General features: G+C 32.4%; 1 protein-coding gene across 1 annotated transcript; it reads left to right on the top strand.

Moving 5' to 3' along the window:
• Positions 1–2666: 2666 nt before the first annotated feature.
• Positions 2667–13307, top strand: LOC143919854 (uncharacterized). Its single transcript, XM_077442406.1, has 3 exons — positions 2667–3337; positions 12545–12708; positions 12786–13307. Exons 1-3 carry the CDS (start codon positions 2812–2814, stop codon positions 13179–13181), a joined length of 1086 nt encoding a protein of 361 aa, XP_077298532.1. The 5' UTR covers positions 2667–2811; the 3' UTR covers positions 13182–13307.
• Positions 13308–18830: the final 5523 nt, after the last annotated feature.

Raw genomic sequence — 18830 nt, 5'->3', positions numbered from 1 at the left:
GATCCTAATTTTCAAAGGTACTTCAAGGCACTTACGCAATAGAATTCCAAAAAAAGGCTAATCACCATAGAAGTAGAATGCATGGAACGGTCATTGTTAACAAAAGTATCGTCTAAAAGCGAGCCATCGAAGAGAGAGACGGAAAGTCAGAAGAGAGACAAGAGAGAGAGAGACGAAGTTTAGCAAACAATGAGTAAACAATGAGCAAACTATGCCGCGCAGAGTTTTTGTAGCAACATTTTTGGAGGCTGAGAGCGATTCTATGCTAATCACTAGAGGTCGGAATCTGAAGGGGCCGGAAACGTGCCGCCTATTGTTCAATTGTTGAAAATGCTTTGTAAAAAAGGTTCGGCAAACCTTTAACAATGCATTTACAATCTTTGAACAATAAACAGCCCCTTCAGATTCCGGCCTCTACTAATCACTATAGGCCAGATAACCAAGGTGCCGTCTTGAAGAAAACGGACCCAGAGGGTGCTGTGTATTGTTCATTGCATTGTTAAAGGTTCGCCAAACGTTTTTTTTTTGGACTCTAGCTTTGTAAATAGAGCTAAACCTACCCGATTCCTGGAAAAAGCACGGTGTCTACTAATCAGTAATCACCCTTGGATAACATACAAATACCCCTTGGTGCTTTTTTTGTGGAATTCTATTGCGTTAGTTATTCTCTAACATCTTTTAAAGTTTGAATGTATCGAGAGTGTGGCTCTCTTGAATGCATTTATCCGATCACCAGTACCCACTATCAGTGTTGTATTCGGGCCAGGTCACCACCCTGTACTTCTTTTTGAGCCATGTCGCCGCCCTGTTACTTTGATATAAAAATTGTTTATTGAGTGTAATGAAAAAATATTTTTGCTTATATTTCATATAAAATTTTGTATAAAATATTGTGAGCAGACACTCGTTTTAACATTAGGTGACTACAACCGTATCCTCACTGAAATGCCCATTTGGGTGCAGAATTTTTTTTAAAAACAACCCATTGAAAAAAATATAGTGATATCTTGACGTTCGCGAGGTGAAAAGTTCACTTATCCCGCTATTTATCGAGCTCGATTGTTGCCACTGCCTCTTCTTATTTCATCTCTGAAGTGATGAAATAAGAAGTAAACGCTAGCACGAACTCGAACAACGAACTGCCCAATATGGCGGCGTTGATTAAAATTACGAAAACAAAAGAAAAAATAAAATAAAATTTATGGCAGTGCATGCAAATTGATAAATAAGGCTTTTATATATTTGAATACCAGAATATATCTACATGGATCCCTGGTTTTTCTGCTAGACGTACAAAAATAAATAATAATAATAATGGTTTATTTGAATGTGTAAATTCTGTATTTTTATTATAAAACATTTGAATTTTTTGAATCATTTGAATATAGATATTTGTATTCGTTTGAAAATTAAATAAACGATTGAAAGTTAACGGTTTATATAAAGAAATTTTTTGCCCAATTCACCTGTTCGAGTTCGCTGCCTACAATCTTTTATCTGCCTACAATGAAGTATAGTAATTATAGTAGGGTCATTCGTTTCTTTAAAAAAATCTTGTACCAAATGCAATTTTGAGATCATAATGAAAAAGCATTGTCTACATTTAACAAAAAAATATCAGAATTTACTGCAAACAGGTACATCCTATGAACATAGACAAGTCACCAAAATCTCGATCACGGAACATCTGGCACTCGAGCTTTCGATTGATGGAGTTTTTGGGTGCCAGATGTTCCGTGATCGAGATTTTAATGACTTACACGAGATCGCTTTTTGCGGAATAATCACCGAACCATCAATGACTTAACATGTTTGACTAACATCACAAACTTTAATTTGCATTAATTTTGGGTATTTTGAAGTAGAAGTACACAGTTGATTGATTTTGTTTTTCCTGATATATATTATATATTAGCCAGCAGTGTGGCTTAATGGTAGCGTATATGTTTAGCACCAAGTGATCAGTGGATTCGATCCGCTATACTGCTGATTAGATTTGGGGGCATTTGTAACTCCAAATCGATCGTTTCTTATCAGAGTTTGCTAATTTTATCCGATCATGCTCAAAATTAGCAAAAAATCATCTTTCCTGTTGTCACACATCTTCTGTATTTATTGTGTGTATAATTTGTACGAATTATGTACAAAATCTAAATCCATTGATGTCTGAATGGATTAATTCCGTAATTAATTGTTATGTCGTGTTCTTCAACTTCTGGAAATACAGTGATTTATGTAATAATAAAATGCTGCATTGTTTGTAATTAATTGCCCAGGAAGGCGCATTGGGGTCTTCCGGTCAAGCCTTCCTGGTATATATCTATGTAAAAATAAATTAAATTAAATTTATATATACATAGATATACTCGTAGTTGATGAGTGTTTTTTTATCTTCATTTGACTTGAAAAATCATAACAAATGTTAAGAGATCATTACAGATCGGCGCCAGCGTGCAAAAGTGGACTCACCATTGTCAATTTCTATGGTCAACCTATTTTTTTTGCTCTCTTGCTTTGTAATTTGCCCTCTTTCCTGGAAAAAAGCACCGTTGCGCCTATCCTTGATCACTGATCATCTTTGTCTCACTCTGACTAAATTATTTATGATATGATATGACGAGAGAAAAAAGGTTTTCCACCAGTGGTGCGAGACAAATGAAGATGGCACATTAGTAGAGTGGCGCAACCTAAACGATGCAATTAGCAGCCAGTCGAGTCGAACCCACATAGGGGTGAGGAAGTTGGTATTTTCAAAAGCCACACGTTTCAAATCTGAATAGTATGAAAAGTACATAAGTGAGTGACTTCAACATGGCCGACGGCAGTGCAATCGAAATTGAAAACGAACAAAATAAGCCGATAAATTCCAGTACGAGCGTTTCGAAAATATCATTCTCGATCGACAGTCTACTGTCTAGAAACTATAATAATAATAACAACAAACAAAGTTCGAACTCAGTGAACGACAGACTAACAACAAAGTGCGATCAAAATGACAAACTGGATCAGCCGATCGATTTGTTGAGCTCTCTACGCTCCAAATACTTTATGAACGCGCCGGAAGTTAGTGGCAGTGAACTCGAATCGGAAAAACCGGAAGTCAAATATGGCGGATGTGAAGAGAGCTTTGTGTGCGGTTCCGACGTCGCCAGCATGTCCACATCTGATCTGGACAATGACGATTTTGAGGAGATCCTCTCCAGCCAATCGTCTGCGAGGTTCGGTCGAACTCGACGAGATTTTGAAGATGATGCTGCTGAAGTCGGAGGAGTTGAGGATGGAGGTAGAGCTAGATCCAATAGCGTATCTGATGTCGATGTGGAAAATGATAATTACGGTAATAATTTATTTTAAGCATGTATGCATGTAATTATTAATATCTATAGTTTTCTGTACTTTTTTCATATACTCAAATATGATATAATACTGTTTTTCGCTCTTTAACAAACGTGATACGATCTTCAAATATTTCGATTGCAATCGATCAGGTGATCCTAGTTGGGTTCTCTTCTATAATTTGATTTTTAAATGCTTTTTATTATTACGAAATTATGTTCACAATCTATTTTAATAGCTACTGATCATTTTCTATTTTACAATTTTAATTTAATTTAGTAAGTAATCATAGTATTATATTATTCTAATGTTAATATGTACAGCGTAATAGGAAAAAGAGCTCAAAAACCTATTTACAATTCTTATAAATGCTCATAATACATCTAATACATAATATTAATTAAAGACTCTCTAAATTTGATGACCTAAAGCAGATTGTGTTTAGGTAATCTGTGTTTATACCTGAAGGGTATATACATTTTTTTGTAATCACCGAGACTCTTCACAAGTGTGTTAGTATGGTTATGTTCTATAATTTAAAGACTTGAAGTATTGTTAAATAATAAGCAGGACATTATAATCACCATATGTAATTTTTGACTGTGTTTTTATATTGGTATAACGCATATTATGTCAAAAAATATGTTCAAAAATATGGTCGCGAAATCGTATTACATAGATAAGATAATTTTTTGTGTGACAAAACATTTTCAAAAACAAATTGAAAAGATTCGTCTTATTTTATAATAAGGAAATTTTAATAAAATAGCCTTCAGGATGTTTTCACATTTTTTTAGTTGCAAAAATTTGAAATTGGAATCTTTTAGTAAAGAAATTGAAATATTTTAGTAAGCAATTGGAAAGCTTTGCTATGCCGCTTCTACATACGTTAATAATTTCTATTTGTTTATTTTTATTAATATTTCTAATAAATGGTTTATGACAACTCTCTGTTCCATTTTCAACGATCATTGAAAAATAAATTGTTTTATAGATTTATACTTCGATGCAATAAATAAATGCGATTCAAAATCATAAAATCTGTGAATAATTTCTACTTTTATTCAGCGATTTTTCGATATAAATAATAGAGAAAATTTGTCGATTTATTTATTTATAATATAAATAAATTTCGGCAATATAAATTTTATATGGACGAAAAATCCTAAAAAAAAATAATTTTTGTATTTATAAACTTCTTCCCGCTTAATATAATAATAAATATTTATCCCACGATGAAATTTGGTTATGTAAATGCAATACAGCCAACACAACATGAAATTTAATTTTCAATTTATTTAGTCTAAGTCTACATTTCGATCGTTCATGACGAAATGTAGACTTCGAAATATAACGCTCGCCGTACTATAAGCGTCGGTTCGATTCGACATATGTTCGTCACAGTTAAAGCACTGCCAAAAAAATATACGAATATAATAAGAACATAACAAAAGATCAACAAAAAACTTGTATATATACTGTTTGCTACCAATATTTCCTCTGTGCAAATTAATCTGTGAGCATTTAGTACCATCTATTGAAAATTTATTTAATTAATTAATTTTTCTATTGGTGTTTTATCTTATTAATATGTAGGTAGGTATGTAGGAAGTTTTTACTATTTTTATTTCATACTAAATTTTTTTTTTTTTTTTTCATTTTTTACATATGTATATACCACGAAGGCCTTACAGGTAAACCCCAATGCGCCTTCCTGGCCAATTACAAATTTACAAATTACAATGCAGCATTTTTTTATATAAATCACTGAATTACGAGACACTGTAAAACTCGTAAATCAATGAGACATATATTAATTTGTACACAAACTTATTTATTGTACATTAATTAATAACAAATTATAGGTGACATATCGTATAGGAGGGATTTTTAGCCAATTTTTTTTCCGGGAACCGTTTCAACAATGAAATCAGAGAAAATTGGCTAACTATGATAGGAAATGATCAACCTGAAGTCACAAATCCAGGTCTAACCAACAGCATACTCTGAAAAATTCATTTTCATTCGAGGCTCGGGCCCAGGGATTGAACCCGCCGCCTCTCAACGCTAAGCAGAAGCTTAACGACCGAGCTATGCTGCTGGCTAATATAAAATATTAAAATACCACGTGCGGATCGAATACAGAACCGACACATTTATTTTAATTTTTTAATAGCTTAATATGCCATAACCCATACGATGATGTTGCATCGGGCAATGTTCCATCGGGCACAACACTAGTTTCAAATATTAGCACAAACGTTACATATTAATAAAAATACAGCAACATTGTAAATGTAAATGTATCCAAGTTAAATACAGCAACATTGTTATGTGGTTTCTATAGGATTTCCCTTTTAAATACTTGGCGTTTTGATATTTCAAAGGTTTTAAGAAGTCAAAAGTTTTGACACCTGGTCTATTTGAAGATAGCTTTTAACTGTTAGACCTTCAACGACAACCAATAGTTCGTGTATGAACAAACTAGCATGTTCAAGAACGAACCAGAGTGAACATTAAGACTGTATCACATATTTATGTATGTACATACAATTTAATTTTACTGTACCACCTCTTTTTTATATACATCTTATTTCCGTTTCTTTGGTTTGTGGGTCTTTCAAGTCCGCATTTTTTTGCGAACAGTGCATCTTTGCCGACGGAACGTATCAACAAACAAACTAAATATACAAAACTGCCAAAAGCTTTAAAAATACATTGTCAAACGAGTGAATTCAAAATAAAATATGAAAATTCCACCGATTGTTTCCACGAAGAAGTTCGTCTCCTACGGAACCGACTATCAATCAAGCAGCAATTAGCGACTCGCGGCAACTCGTTAAGTCGTCGTTCGTCTGATTTATCACCTGTTTTTCCTCTCTGACCACGTGTCGCAAATAAGCCACCCTGATTATACGGCCATCATAAAAGCGAATACACCACTGAATAATTAATTGCGGGCATAAATTACGAACGGGCTAGAAAAGGAATTTAAACGGCCCCACCAATTATACTGCGCGACCCGCCCATGTCGACTCTAAATCGGTATACGGGAATGCTCGTTGCAACTCTTTGCGTATTTTTTATGCTCCTGGATCTCACTTGGGAGTATAGAGTCACGTTTAATTTATCGCCGATATGTGCATCAAGAAAAAAGTGCATGTAAACATCTCCATTGAACGCGTAGTCGCGAAAAATCATAAAAAACCACTTTAACGTTTAACTTTTCATTGATTTTGATTTTTAAATTCTTTTTTTACTATGCATAAATTATGTTCATAATACGTCCTACGTCATTCTAATAACCAGAGATAGGCGCGGAAGCGTGCTTTTTTCAGGAAACAGGGCGTTTTGGGTCTATTTTCCAGGATTTTCCTACAAAAAATGGTTCACTATTGTCAATTTCCTAAGAAAACTATGCTATTTTGCTCTCTTGCTTTGAACACTAACGGAGCAGTATATTATCATTTGATTATCTTATTATCTTATGGTACTGATCCAGTTATCATTATCAATTTTACACGCTCCTTTTATTATTAGTATTTATAGTATTACCTTATTTTGATGTCAATGTATACAGCACAATAGAAAAAAAACTCAAAAACCTATCTACAATTCTTATAAAAATTTTAATAATATATTTTATCCATATAAATATACGATTTTTAATTAAAGTCGTTAAATTGTGTTAAGGTAATCTGTGTTTATACATATGTATGTATGTAGATGAAGAGTAGATATATCGACCGTGAAGTTTTAAATGCTTTCTTGCTTAGGAGAAAATAATTTTAATACATTTATATTGTGTTGGGGATGCAGGCCGTTAACTATCACCTTCAACTGATCATTGAATAGTAAAAGGACAATAGAAACATTTTTTGTGTGTAGCGTAATGTGGTTTCCACAGGATTTCCCATTTTAAAAACGTGGCCCAGAAATTTTAACAGCTAAAAGTTTCATCGACACTTTTAGGGGATCGGGAATCAATTTGAAGGTAGCTTTTGACCGTTAGCACTTAAACTAAAACCTATAATTCGTGTATGAACAAACTAGCATGTTCACAAACGAACCAGAGTGAACGCTTGGACTGTAACAGATACAGAACTTTACATAAATCTTATTTGAGCTTTCAGTGGCTTGATTAGTCAAGACACAGTTTTGGACTTCGATTTTTATTCCTATAAAGCACTTAACGAAAATAATAAGTCACTAGATGTTTAACAGCTATTTTTCAATTCCTATAAAAGTTATTTCTAATCGCTAAATATTGAAAAAAAAATATATATTTCAACATTTTTTTATTGAACATATAATTATGTACATTCGAATGTATTTCAAGTTTTGTTTTATAATCGAATTGTTTCCAAATAAATTTAAATACGCCCGTCTTTTGTTTTCTAATTTTAAAAAATAAATGTGGCTCTTCTTCCGAATTCCAACACGCTTTTGGCAAACTTTTCATCAAAGAAAACATTTTCACAAGATTCTCGCAACCGCGAGGAATTTTTTAAATATAAGAACATCCTGTCATTAGAGGGGACCAACTCCTGGCGTTCTCTAATTTCTTCCATGGATTCTGGAGAAATTGGAGAACGAGTTAATACGGGAGCAGTATAATTAGTCAACGGCGAACTGAAGATCCCATTTCGTCGCCTCAACGGACCATTTATCTCGACACCCAAAACTATTATAAATTCAACTCGAAATTGTCATACTTTTATTTGACAATCATCAACACCATCTGCCACGGGCATGGCACTGAGACGAGTCCTGGCTGTTAATGTTGCCAAATTTTATTAATCATTGTTAATGAGTATCTTCATTTATACAATTTACTAAGTTGAATGTGTGTGTGTCTCATAAATCTTGTACCTGTCACCTAATTGCCTCGTCGACTAATGCATGCAACTGGTGTCTGGTTGAGTTTGGAACGGGAACTCACGTCTGTTTGGCATTATTTATAAACACCCATCACGCCCATTCACTATACACATGTAGATATATTGTGGGTTCTATCATACTGAAGGGACATTTAAAAGCAACAAAATTTCAAACTTGAGTTACGTACAATAAAAAACTTAAAAAAGGTGACACTAAAATAATTAACTGCTCTATAATAATCTCACTTTAAGGACAAAAGCAGTCGTCTGGTACATATTTACACTATTTGCGCCACACAAGGTTCCATCTACTGCTGGTCAGATTTTAATATTTGCGACATCCAATTAAAACATTTCCAATCACATTTGGCCGATTTATATAACCAGCTGAATAGACTAGTGAAACGAGAATTATATAAACTTTATAATGCGGTTTCCATAGGATTTTCCATTTGAAATACTCCTCGTTTTAGCATCTCAAAGGTTTTGATAGCAAAAAGTTTCATATGACACCTAACGAGTATATTTGAAGATAGCTTTTGACTGTAAAACTAATAGTTAGTGTATGAACAAACTAACCGAATCGGATTGTACATTTATACTATAATATTTTACTTTACCATTATTATGGGTGTTTTTTAAAGGTATGTAACTTTAAAATGAAACAAAACAGACAAAAATCGTGGTAATAGCCATAATATTAGCTTTATTGGAAGATAATGTTATACCATTAGTATTTATATATGATATCGGGCATATGGGCGCCGCGGCTGGTTGGAATAAAGCGCAATCTGGAAGTCCAACTATCGACCACTTTTTCAAACAGCTGGGGCTGTATATCGGCAATAATGCGGCGAAGGCTTCCAAGTCGTCTATCATCTCTGATTTATCGGCATAGACTAGCGACTTCACATATCTCCACAGAAAATAATCCAAAGGTGTAAAATCACACTATCTTGGGAGCCAATTCATGACCTTAAATTGGACGTAATACGTTTCGCGAACTGAGCCACGATTTTTAAAATAAATTTGCATGTTGCAAATTATTCATGGTTAAATGACAAATCAAACTGAACACAAATCTGTAAAATTGGCTGTCGCTGGAAAAGTGTTGCCTTACAACAAATCTCTACAAAAAAAAACCTTTATCTGGTTAGACAGCGGAGAGTAATTAAGGCAATACCCTTTTGGAGCATTATGACTACTGTTTATTGCTCTCTTGCATTTAGCTATTGGAACGTGTATTGTTAGTTGGGATTGCTCTACTATCCGCCCTCAATATATACAATTTGGCCATAGTGTTGATTTGGAGCAGCTTGGTAAAAATTTAAATCTAAAAAATAAATAAATCCAATGTTATTGTTGCGTGGGGGTGAGTTCGGGATCCAAATGAAAGGCCAAAGTCGCTTCACAGCATTTATTGAATGATTCAGGAGGTCCACACGTAACCAGCGCTCGCTCCAGAATAATGCGATATACATAGCATATGTACCTCTTTATAAAGGACAAGTTGCTCACCACAGCTTCCCCAATCCATATATTTATCTATCGTCTAGGCACGTACAGTTTTAAGTGAGTCTCACGCTTTCGCCCGGGTTTTGAAAATTCTGGCGGGTACTTACTGAGTCCCGTCAGGCCGATTCGGGGGTCTCTATTGTTCACCCCCATATTGCACTTATTGTATTGTATCACCCACGTATTGCACAACGGATACTCTCTCTCTCTCTCTCTCTATCTCTTGTGTTCCCACGTTACATTATTTTTAAATTTCCATTACAATTTGAGTAAATACAATGGTCTTTTCTATATTTAAGATGTTAACTTATAGCATAGAAAGCACTTAATTCACACGAAGATAATAAAAACGTCACCTCTACCTGTTTTACAATTAGACGACAATTTGTGTTGTTTTTGTGGTGGCACTGTGGATTTTTTCAACGAGATGATTATTCGTCAACGATGCTGTCTGTGTGTCCGTTTGTTGTGACAACGTGTGACAATTACACAAACGCCTCGCGTTTATTATTGTGTTTTTCCATGTCAAATGATGTGACATCGACGATAAATTCGCACAGAACACGCCCGACTACCGAAATAACACCTGAGACGTACATACATACATCATTATCAAAGGAGAACAAAGATAGATGAGTCTTTCCCAGTTCAAGTTGTTTTATTCTGATTGATATGTAATGCAGTACTCGATTTAAGGTCGATCGTACGTCGGATTCCAATGTGTTGTTATTGTTTGCAACTGTGCCAAAGTGTGCTAATTAGGTGTCGCACGACGAACACTCTCATCGTTCCAATGCACATTGCTTATGCGTTTATACATATTTTGTGTATGAGCTGGCATTGCCAACTTGAGACATTTAAAAGTGCGATTCCAAAGCTTGCAAAGATGTCCAGTTGTTGTTAACCCTTTAATGCTGATCAACGCCGATCGGCGTTTTGCCGACAAGTCCATGGGCCGATAGGCGTTGTAAATTTTGCATGTACAAAGTAAACAAGAATACTACCCGGTAAGCCTTTCCAGGTAGCATTGAATATGGGTCGTGTAATCCGTGTCATTCATTTGTCAACGTTTATAAAGACTCGCTTACACGGGAATTTTTGAATTTATAATCATAGCAGAATTACCCGATGGAAATCCCTAACTGCTGAGTATTTAAGATTGTGGCTTGGAATTTAGATTGTGAGAATTGCATTTTAAAACAACAATGAAGAGGATGGAACTAGTTTTGGAAAAATACATTCATCAATAGACTTTTTTTGTTTATTTTATATTGTTGCAAGATGTATTAGAGAGTCTAAACACACCTTGACAAAACTGGAAATCCTCGGCGGTAGTTATCTAGGGTTTGTTTGGATTAGCTACAATTTTTATACCTGCTTTCTATTGGATTTCTAAATAATTCTAGTTGGAAATGTTGGCGAAATTTTCAGCGTGGCGGGCTTTCAATAGAAAAGACGTCAGCGCTCAAAGGGTTAATCTACAAATCTGTTTTGTATATACATACATATTTGTCATTATATATCTATCTAGTACCATATAAAGACGAATATTTATTGGTTTATCATCTGTGAACGTATACAGCTCTTAATTTGTAAACTAACAAATTTCGAATACTATCTCATGTCATTCTATATTAGACCGTAGATTCATTCAGTCTGAAAAACTTTCTATTTTAAAACCATTGAAAAAGACAGAAAACGAAATATATGGGTGAGAGGCAGTGGCGGCTCGTGAGAATTCTCAGTGAGGGGGGAGGGGGGCTGCAGAGATGAATCGTGACCAAATTCAAACAAAAATGGCATACATATGTACTATACTAGGAGGTCTGCAGCCTGCAGCCCATATGGACGAAAAAAATTCCATGTATATTTACTCGGTCTCCGTTACGGGCCCGAATGTGAAACGCCCGAAAACGCAAATATCGGAAGGCAAAGATCGAAAATCGAAAGATTGTAAGTCGAAAGATAAAAAAAGGGTGCATGGTAAACGGTACATACTCACTTATGTAATTTGCGCGAGCAGGATACAACAGGAACAAGAGGAACAGGCACTGCGCGCGCACATTAATACGGGAGGAAAAGCCTGTTCCTCTTGTTCCTGTTGTATCCTGCTCGCGCAAATTAAGTGAGTATGTACCGTTTACCATGCACCCTTTTTTTATCCTTCGACTTAAGATCTTTCGATTTTCGATCTTTGCCTTCTGATATTTGCGTTTACGGGCGTTTCACATTCGGGCCCATATTTACTATACTGGGAGGCTGCAGTCCTGCAGCCCATATATATAGCCAGCAGCATGGCTCGGTGATTGCGTTGATACTAAGCACCGAGATGTCACCGATTTGTATCCCTTGAGCTGACCGCGATTGCAAAGAATTTAACCTCAGTATAATCTTTAGTTCTGCTGGTCAGACTTGGATATTTGTGACTCGACAAATCGATCGTTTCCTATCAGAGTTTGCCAATTTATCCGATTTCATTGTTGAAGCGGTTCCTCAATCAAATTGGCAAAAACCATCCTACCCACTATGTCACCACTATTTGGATATGATTTCAAAAATTTATTATCTATTACATATATAGATGTCTCGCTAATTTTCTTATATATATATATATATATATATATATATATATATATATATATATATATATATATATATATATATATATATACATAGGTATAGTTTTTGGTTTGGTGATTATTCCGCACAAAGCGATCTCGCGCACGTCACTAAAATCTCGACCACGCAACGTCTGGCCCCCAAAAATTCCATTCATCCAACGTCTAACGAAAAGTTTCTATTCTTATTTCCAGACGACAACAATTCAGAAAGCAAAGAAGACAGAAAAAAGCGTCCCAGAACTGCCTTCACGGCGCATCAGATTAAAGCTCTAGAAGCGGAATTCGAAAGAAACAAATACCTCTCAGTGGCCAAAAGGTTACAACTCGCTCGAGGACTACGACTGACTGAAACACAAGTACGTTTCAAAATCAACACAACTATAATATCACATAACACACGAAACATTGAAATATAATTCAAACACTGTTTCAGATAAAAATATGGTTCCAAAACAGACGCACAAAATGGAAGAGGAAGTATACAAACGACGTGGAGCTTCTAGCACAACAATACTACAGCAGCATGGGTGTGTTGGCACCGAGGCCTATGTTCCTCGGAGACCGTCTGTGGATCTTCAACTGCCCAAACCAACTACAGATCGGACACGTGCCGGTCAATCAGTGGCCTCGACAAGCCGGATCAAATCCAATCCCCACACCACAAATCCACGACACTCTTCCTCGCCACTACTTCCCACTAGGATTCGTCAAAGGCGGTCCAGAAACAAACTTTTTAGCACCGAGTAGTAGCGGCTTTGAACCGACCACCTACCCTCCGTCGACAATCATGCAAAATCCAAACCTACTACACCCCGAAAACAATCTGTAAATTCGTACATATAAATAAAACGCTTTTATATAAAAATTATTATATTTATTCATGAATTTATTTTTGTTCAGACATGATCTTATCGTATTATACAATAATAAATCTAAATATCATATATGCGATGTAATATTTGGATAGTTGAATATCCACAACTTTACCTCATCAACATCATCATCCTTCATGAAAACATAATTTACATTTAAGAACAAAAAAATATATAACCACATCTTAGGGCCATCGCATATTTAATCATTATAAACGCTATTCATTTATTTATTTACACACCGTTAAAAATTATCAGTTTAACATGATTGACTGCAGTGTTCGCGAGACGACAACAATCATCCGGGAACACAATAATATGTATATAAATTAAATATTAGTGGTGTTAATAGAATATACCTATTCAAATAACATGTACAGTATATTGTACACACTATGTACACATTATAAATATATTTTAAAAAAATAATAAGAATATTGTTGTATTTTATTCAGCAAAGTTTTGAAACGATTGTAATAAAACGCTATCTATAAAAAGCGACTTCGCAACTAAAACAGTTACAAAATCACGTCCATAGATGGCACTTTATTACGTCAAAAAACAATTGAAAAATTTAAAACATTAATTTAATATTATATTTATGTATATGGAAAATAATATTCAAATGTATAATTAATATATTTATATATATATATATACTTTTTTTGCACAGCTTTCATAGATTTCATTCTACAATTGTACATGTAAATTAAACGCATTCAGGACCAATCCGAGTACGATCAGCTACAAACTGGCCAACTCAAAAGTCATCACAACGGAATATTACAAATCCTGAATCGAAAATGGCCGTAGCATTTGATTTATTAACGTCTTTGCATTGCCGCCAAGATACATATACGAATTCGCTTCACAAGATTTATACATACATCCATAAATATATATATATATATATATATATATATATATATATATATATATAAACACTTCACAATAAAAAATTACACAAGTTTCAACACTTATCGTAGTCACAATGGTGCAAAACTTTCGACTAATCTGAATACTGATCAAAGTGCACTTTGAGTTCGACGCTCGGACCGATCTCGTCGATGAGCGAAACGTCGCATCGGTAACATTCTTCGTCGGCACGTCTTCACAAGTGTCGTTTCGGTCACCGACGAGATAATACCAACAGTCAAGATACGAACGGACGAGCAAGCGGAGCGACCAAATACTACTATATATAAAAAATCTCTATAAAAAATACATATATACAGAAATAAATACGAGTAACAATATTTAATTAATTAATGGCACTTCAATTGAATTGTAAAAATATTGACAACAATAATAAAAATTAATAATAATACATACATGTTAATATAATAAGAGAAAAAAATAAATTAATCCGCAACACACAGTCATGTGCATAAGACCTTTTATAAGCTTTTATATATATATTTATAGATAAGATGGGGTTTATTTTAAATATATATATATATATATATATATATATATATATATATATATATATATATATATATATATATATATATATATATATATATATATATATATATATATATATATATATATATATATATATATATATATATATATATATATATATATATATATATATATATATATATATATATATATATATATATATATATATATATATATATATATATATATATATATATATATATATATATATATATATATATATATATATATATATATATATATATATATATATATATATATATATATATATATATATATATATATATATATATATATATATATATATATATATATATATATATATATATATATATATATATATATATATATATATATATATATATATATATATATATATATATATATATATATATATATATATATATATATATATATATATATATATATATATATATATATATATATATATATATATATATATATATATATATATATATATATATATATATATATATATATATATATATATATATATATATATATATATATATATATATATATATATATATATATATATATATATATATATATATATATATATATATATATATATATATATATATATATATATATATATATATATATATATATATATATATATATATATATATATATATATATATATATATATATATATATATATATATATATATATATATATATATATATATATATATATATATATATATATATATATATATATATATATATATATATATATATATATATATATATATATATATATATATATATATATATATATATATATATATATATATATATATATATATATATATATATATATATATATATATATATATATATATATATATATATATATATATATATATATATATATATATATATATATATATATATATATATATATATATATATATATATATATATATATATATATATATATATATATATATATATATATATATATATATATATATATATATATAGGTCGATGATTCAAAGTTTCATCACATACATACATAAAGCTTTACGAAGAGAATAAATATACATATACAGATAGATAAAATTGATTTACTTATTCCATTATGCAATTGAGTTAGACGTGTATTTCAAGTAATACTGAAGGCAAAGATCTTAACCGTGCATACTTGAAAAAATACTTTCCTAATAAGTAGTAAAATTATTTAATTTCCATTCAAAGACAAGAGAAAAATAATAAAATAAAATAAAAGCTTCAAAATACCTCAGTTTTGGTTTTAAGTTAATTCTATGTAAATAATTAAGTATATTATTATAAATTTTACAAGTAAAAGTTATAAATATATGAATATATTATTTATTATGTATAGAAAAAACAATTTTTTTCAACTAAAATATTATTATCATTGCTAATTTACTTAAATATAAAAGCATCGTAACAAATTGACATTCCATATATGTCCCAATATTCGTTGTATAATAATTAAGTTACATTGACACCGTTCAAGCGTATGCATTTAAAATAAAAGTGCAGCTTTAACAACAACAGATATAATTTGTGTAATTTGAAAACAAAAAAAACAAAAAACCCGGAATATAGCTTTAAAAATGTACAATGACTGAATAATATGTAATTAAAGAAAAAATATTAAATAAATACGGCAGTTCAATAAATAATATTCAATAAATAAGTCAATACGAATTAATATTGTCAAACAATAAGCGCAGATTCTACACGAGGTTTAATGCAATGCAATGTTTCAAAACTATAATGAAATTATTCAACTAAAAATACATTAAATATTACGACAGCGAAATTTCATCTCAAGCGAAAGTCAAGTCAAAAATGCAACCAAAACGAAAAAGAAAAGAACAGTGTGAGGGAGTAAAATGGACGCCGTCACATTTGTAGTACACTCCTTTTAAAAAATGCAAACTTTTCAATAGAAAAAAGAAAAAACAAACATATTTACATCAGTCTGAGGGGTGGGGAGGGGGGTATAACCGTCGACGTGACCACATTTAAAACCGAAACTTCCAATGATCATACGGACATATTCACATGCTACGACTCAAAAATACTAAACACAAATCCAACACATAATTCATATCCTTACACAAAATGATAAAAATCTTACACGTTATATATGGTTCGGTGATTACTAGTCAAATGTGAACCGGTCACAGGACAACCGGTCGCTCTACATCAGTCACACGTGATCACCCGTCACACCATAAAACTGGTCACACCCGAAAATTGGTCACGAAAAAACTGGTCACACCCAAAAATTCGACCAATTTTCAATTTTTGGGTGTGACCAGTTTTCTCGTGACCAGTTTTAGGGTGTGACCAGTTTTAGTGTAACGGGTGATCACGTGTGACCAGTCTAGAGCGACCGGTTGTCCTGTGACTGGTTCACATATGACTAGTAGTCCATTTACCGTTATATATATACAAAAATAATTACAACGTAATAAGAAAAAAAAACTGGAGGGAATATGCACACACATACGCAAACACTCGCTCGGGATATATCATATCGTACACGCACACAAAACACGATGCATCCATTTTATTTTTTTTTAATTGTTTTAACTAGTGAGAATTAATAAAGAATTATTACACAATAATAATAATAACTACAATATATTGGCTGAGCATTCATTAATTTGCTAAAATCTATTATATTATTATATTTATACTCTCTATATATATATGCAAAGCGATCATGGAGACCGCTCGCCGAATTACAGCAATGGAATCATATTTTCGAATTGTTGAGCCATGTCTTGCAGTCTTATATTTATTTTACACAGTTTAACCGATCCTTACGTACGTCCACCCGTCAAATCGACTTCATTATTATTATATAATATAATAAATATACTTTGTATTTATTGCTTTTGCTACGGATAAGAATATTATTATTTAGCCGTCACGATGAAAATCATTCTTCAGGCACTACAGTGATTGTTGTTACGGTGCGTAAGTCATATGGCCTAGTCATTCGGTGTACGAAAAGGTGAGGCTGCTTCGGGACGAGTACAGCGGGGGTTCTCCGACGGCGACCGACGAGGTTCTGACGAGTCCGACGGGACCGTTGCGCTTATCCTGCTCGTCCAGCTGCGAGGCAAACTCCTCCTCCAAGGCCTGAAAATGCGACAGAACACGTTTATAATCGCTTTCAATTTGAAAAAGTAGCATAAACTTGAATACGACATTGTAAAAATCATATTAAAAGAGACGTACCATGCCGTCAAGCAGGAAGAGAAAAGTGTTGCAAATAAAACAGCATGCTCTCGGTTGCAGAACGCCGATGTTAATTTTATTTTTAGTAAGAACAAAAGGAATTTTAACGTAAAGAAGGAATATAGACGGGAAGTGAAAAGTATGTAGTACGTATAAGCAAGTGTTTGAAACAACGAGTGTGAAAACTTATAAAAGTACGTTAACCCTTTGCCCGCGGCAATAAATATAGCGAACAAGCCGTGTACGCGGTACCTTTTTCGCCAATTTGACAATCGAGTTTTCGACCTTAAATACAGATTTTAATATTTACTCAAGTAACCAAATATATTAATTAACACATAAAGTATTATTTTAAACAATAAAATACATAATATATCTCGTAGTTTTGGCTTAATTGTCAAATAATCATTCTTTATACAATTGAGACGTATCGTCGCCATTGTTCAAGAGACGTGACGTCACATAAACGAGTTTTCAGTATGGTTCCACAAAAAACTAATTTTGACTGGTATAAATGAATTTTAAGCAAATTGAATAGATGGCATTCAACTCTCAGTTATATATTCAACCAATTTTGAACCAAAAAACAGTCGAAATAGGCGCATATAAGGCTCAAAATCCCGTGCAAAGTTCAGAAATTCTATGGAAGACAGCCGCGTTACAGACTTGTCGCGCAAAGCTTCCATAGAAGACGGATGGGGCAAACGGTTAAAGCTTTCGACTGATGAAACACACAATTGTGTGTGCGTATATAAAACACATATAAAAGAAGATTCATATAGACAAATTAAAAAAAAAACTTTCACATGCAAATCAACCATAACCACTATTATATATGTATACAGCTACATGGAAAAATCATTCAAAAATACTTACTACACTCAAT

This window comes from Arctopsyche grandis, chromosome 12 (assembly GCF_051622035.1).
Source record: "Arctopsyche grandis isolate Sample6627 chromosome 12, ASM5162203v2, whole genome shotgun sequence".
Classification (NCBI taxonomy): Eukaryota; Metazoa; Arthropoda; class Insecta; order Trichoptera; family Hydropsychidae; genus Arctopsyche; species Arctopsyche grandis.
This window is presented reverse-complemented; position numbering and strand designations above follow the sequence as displayed.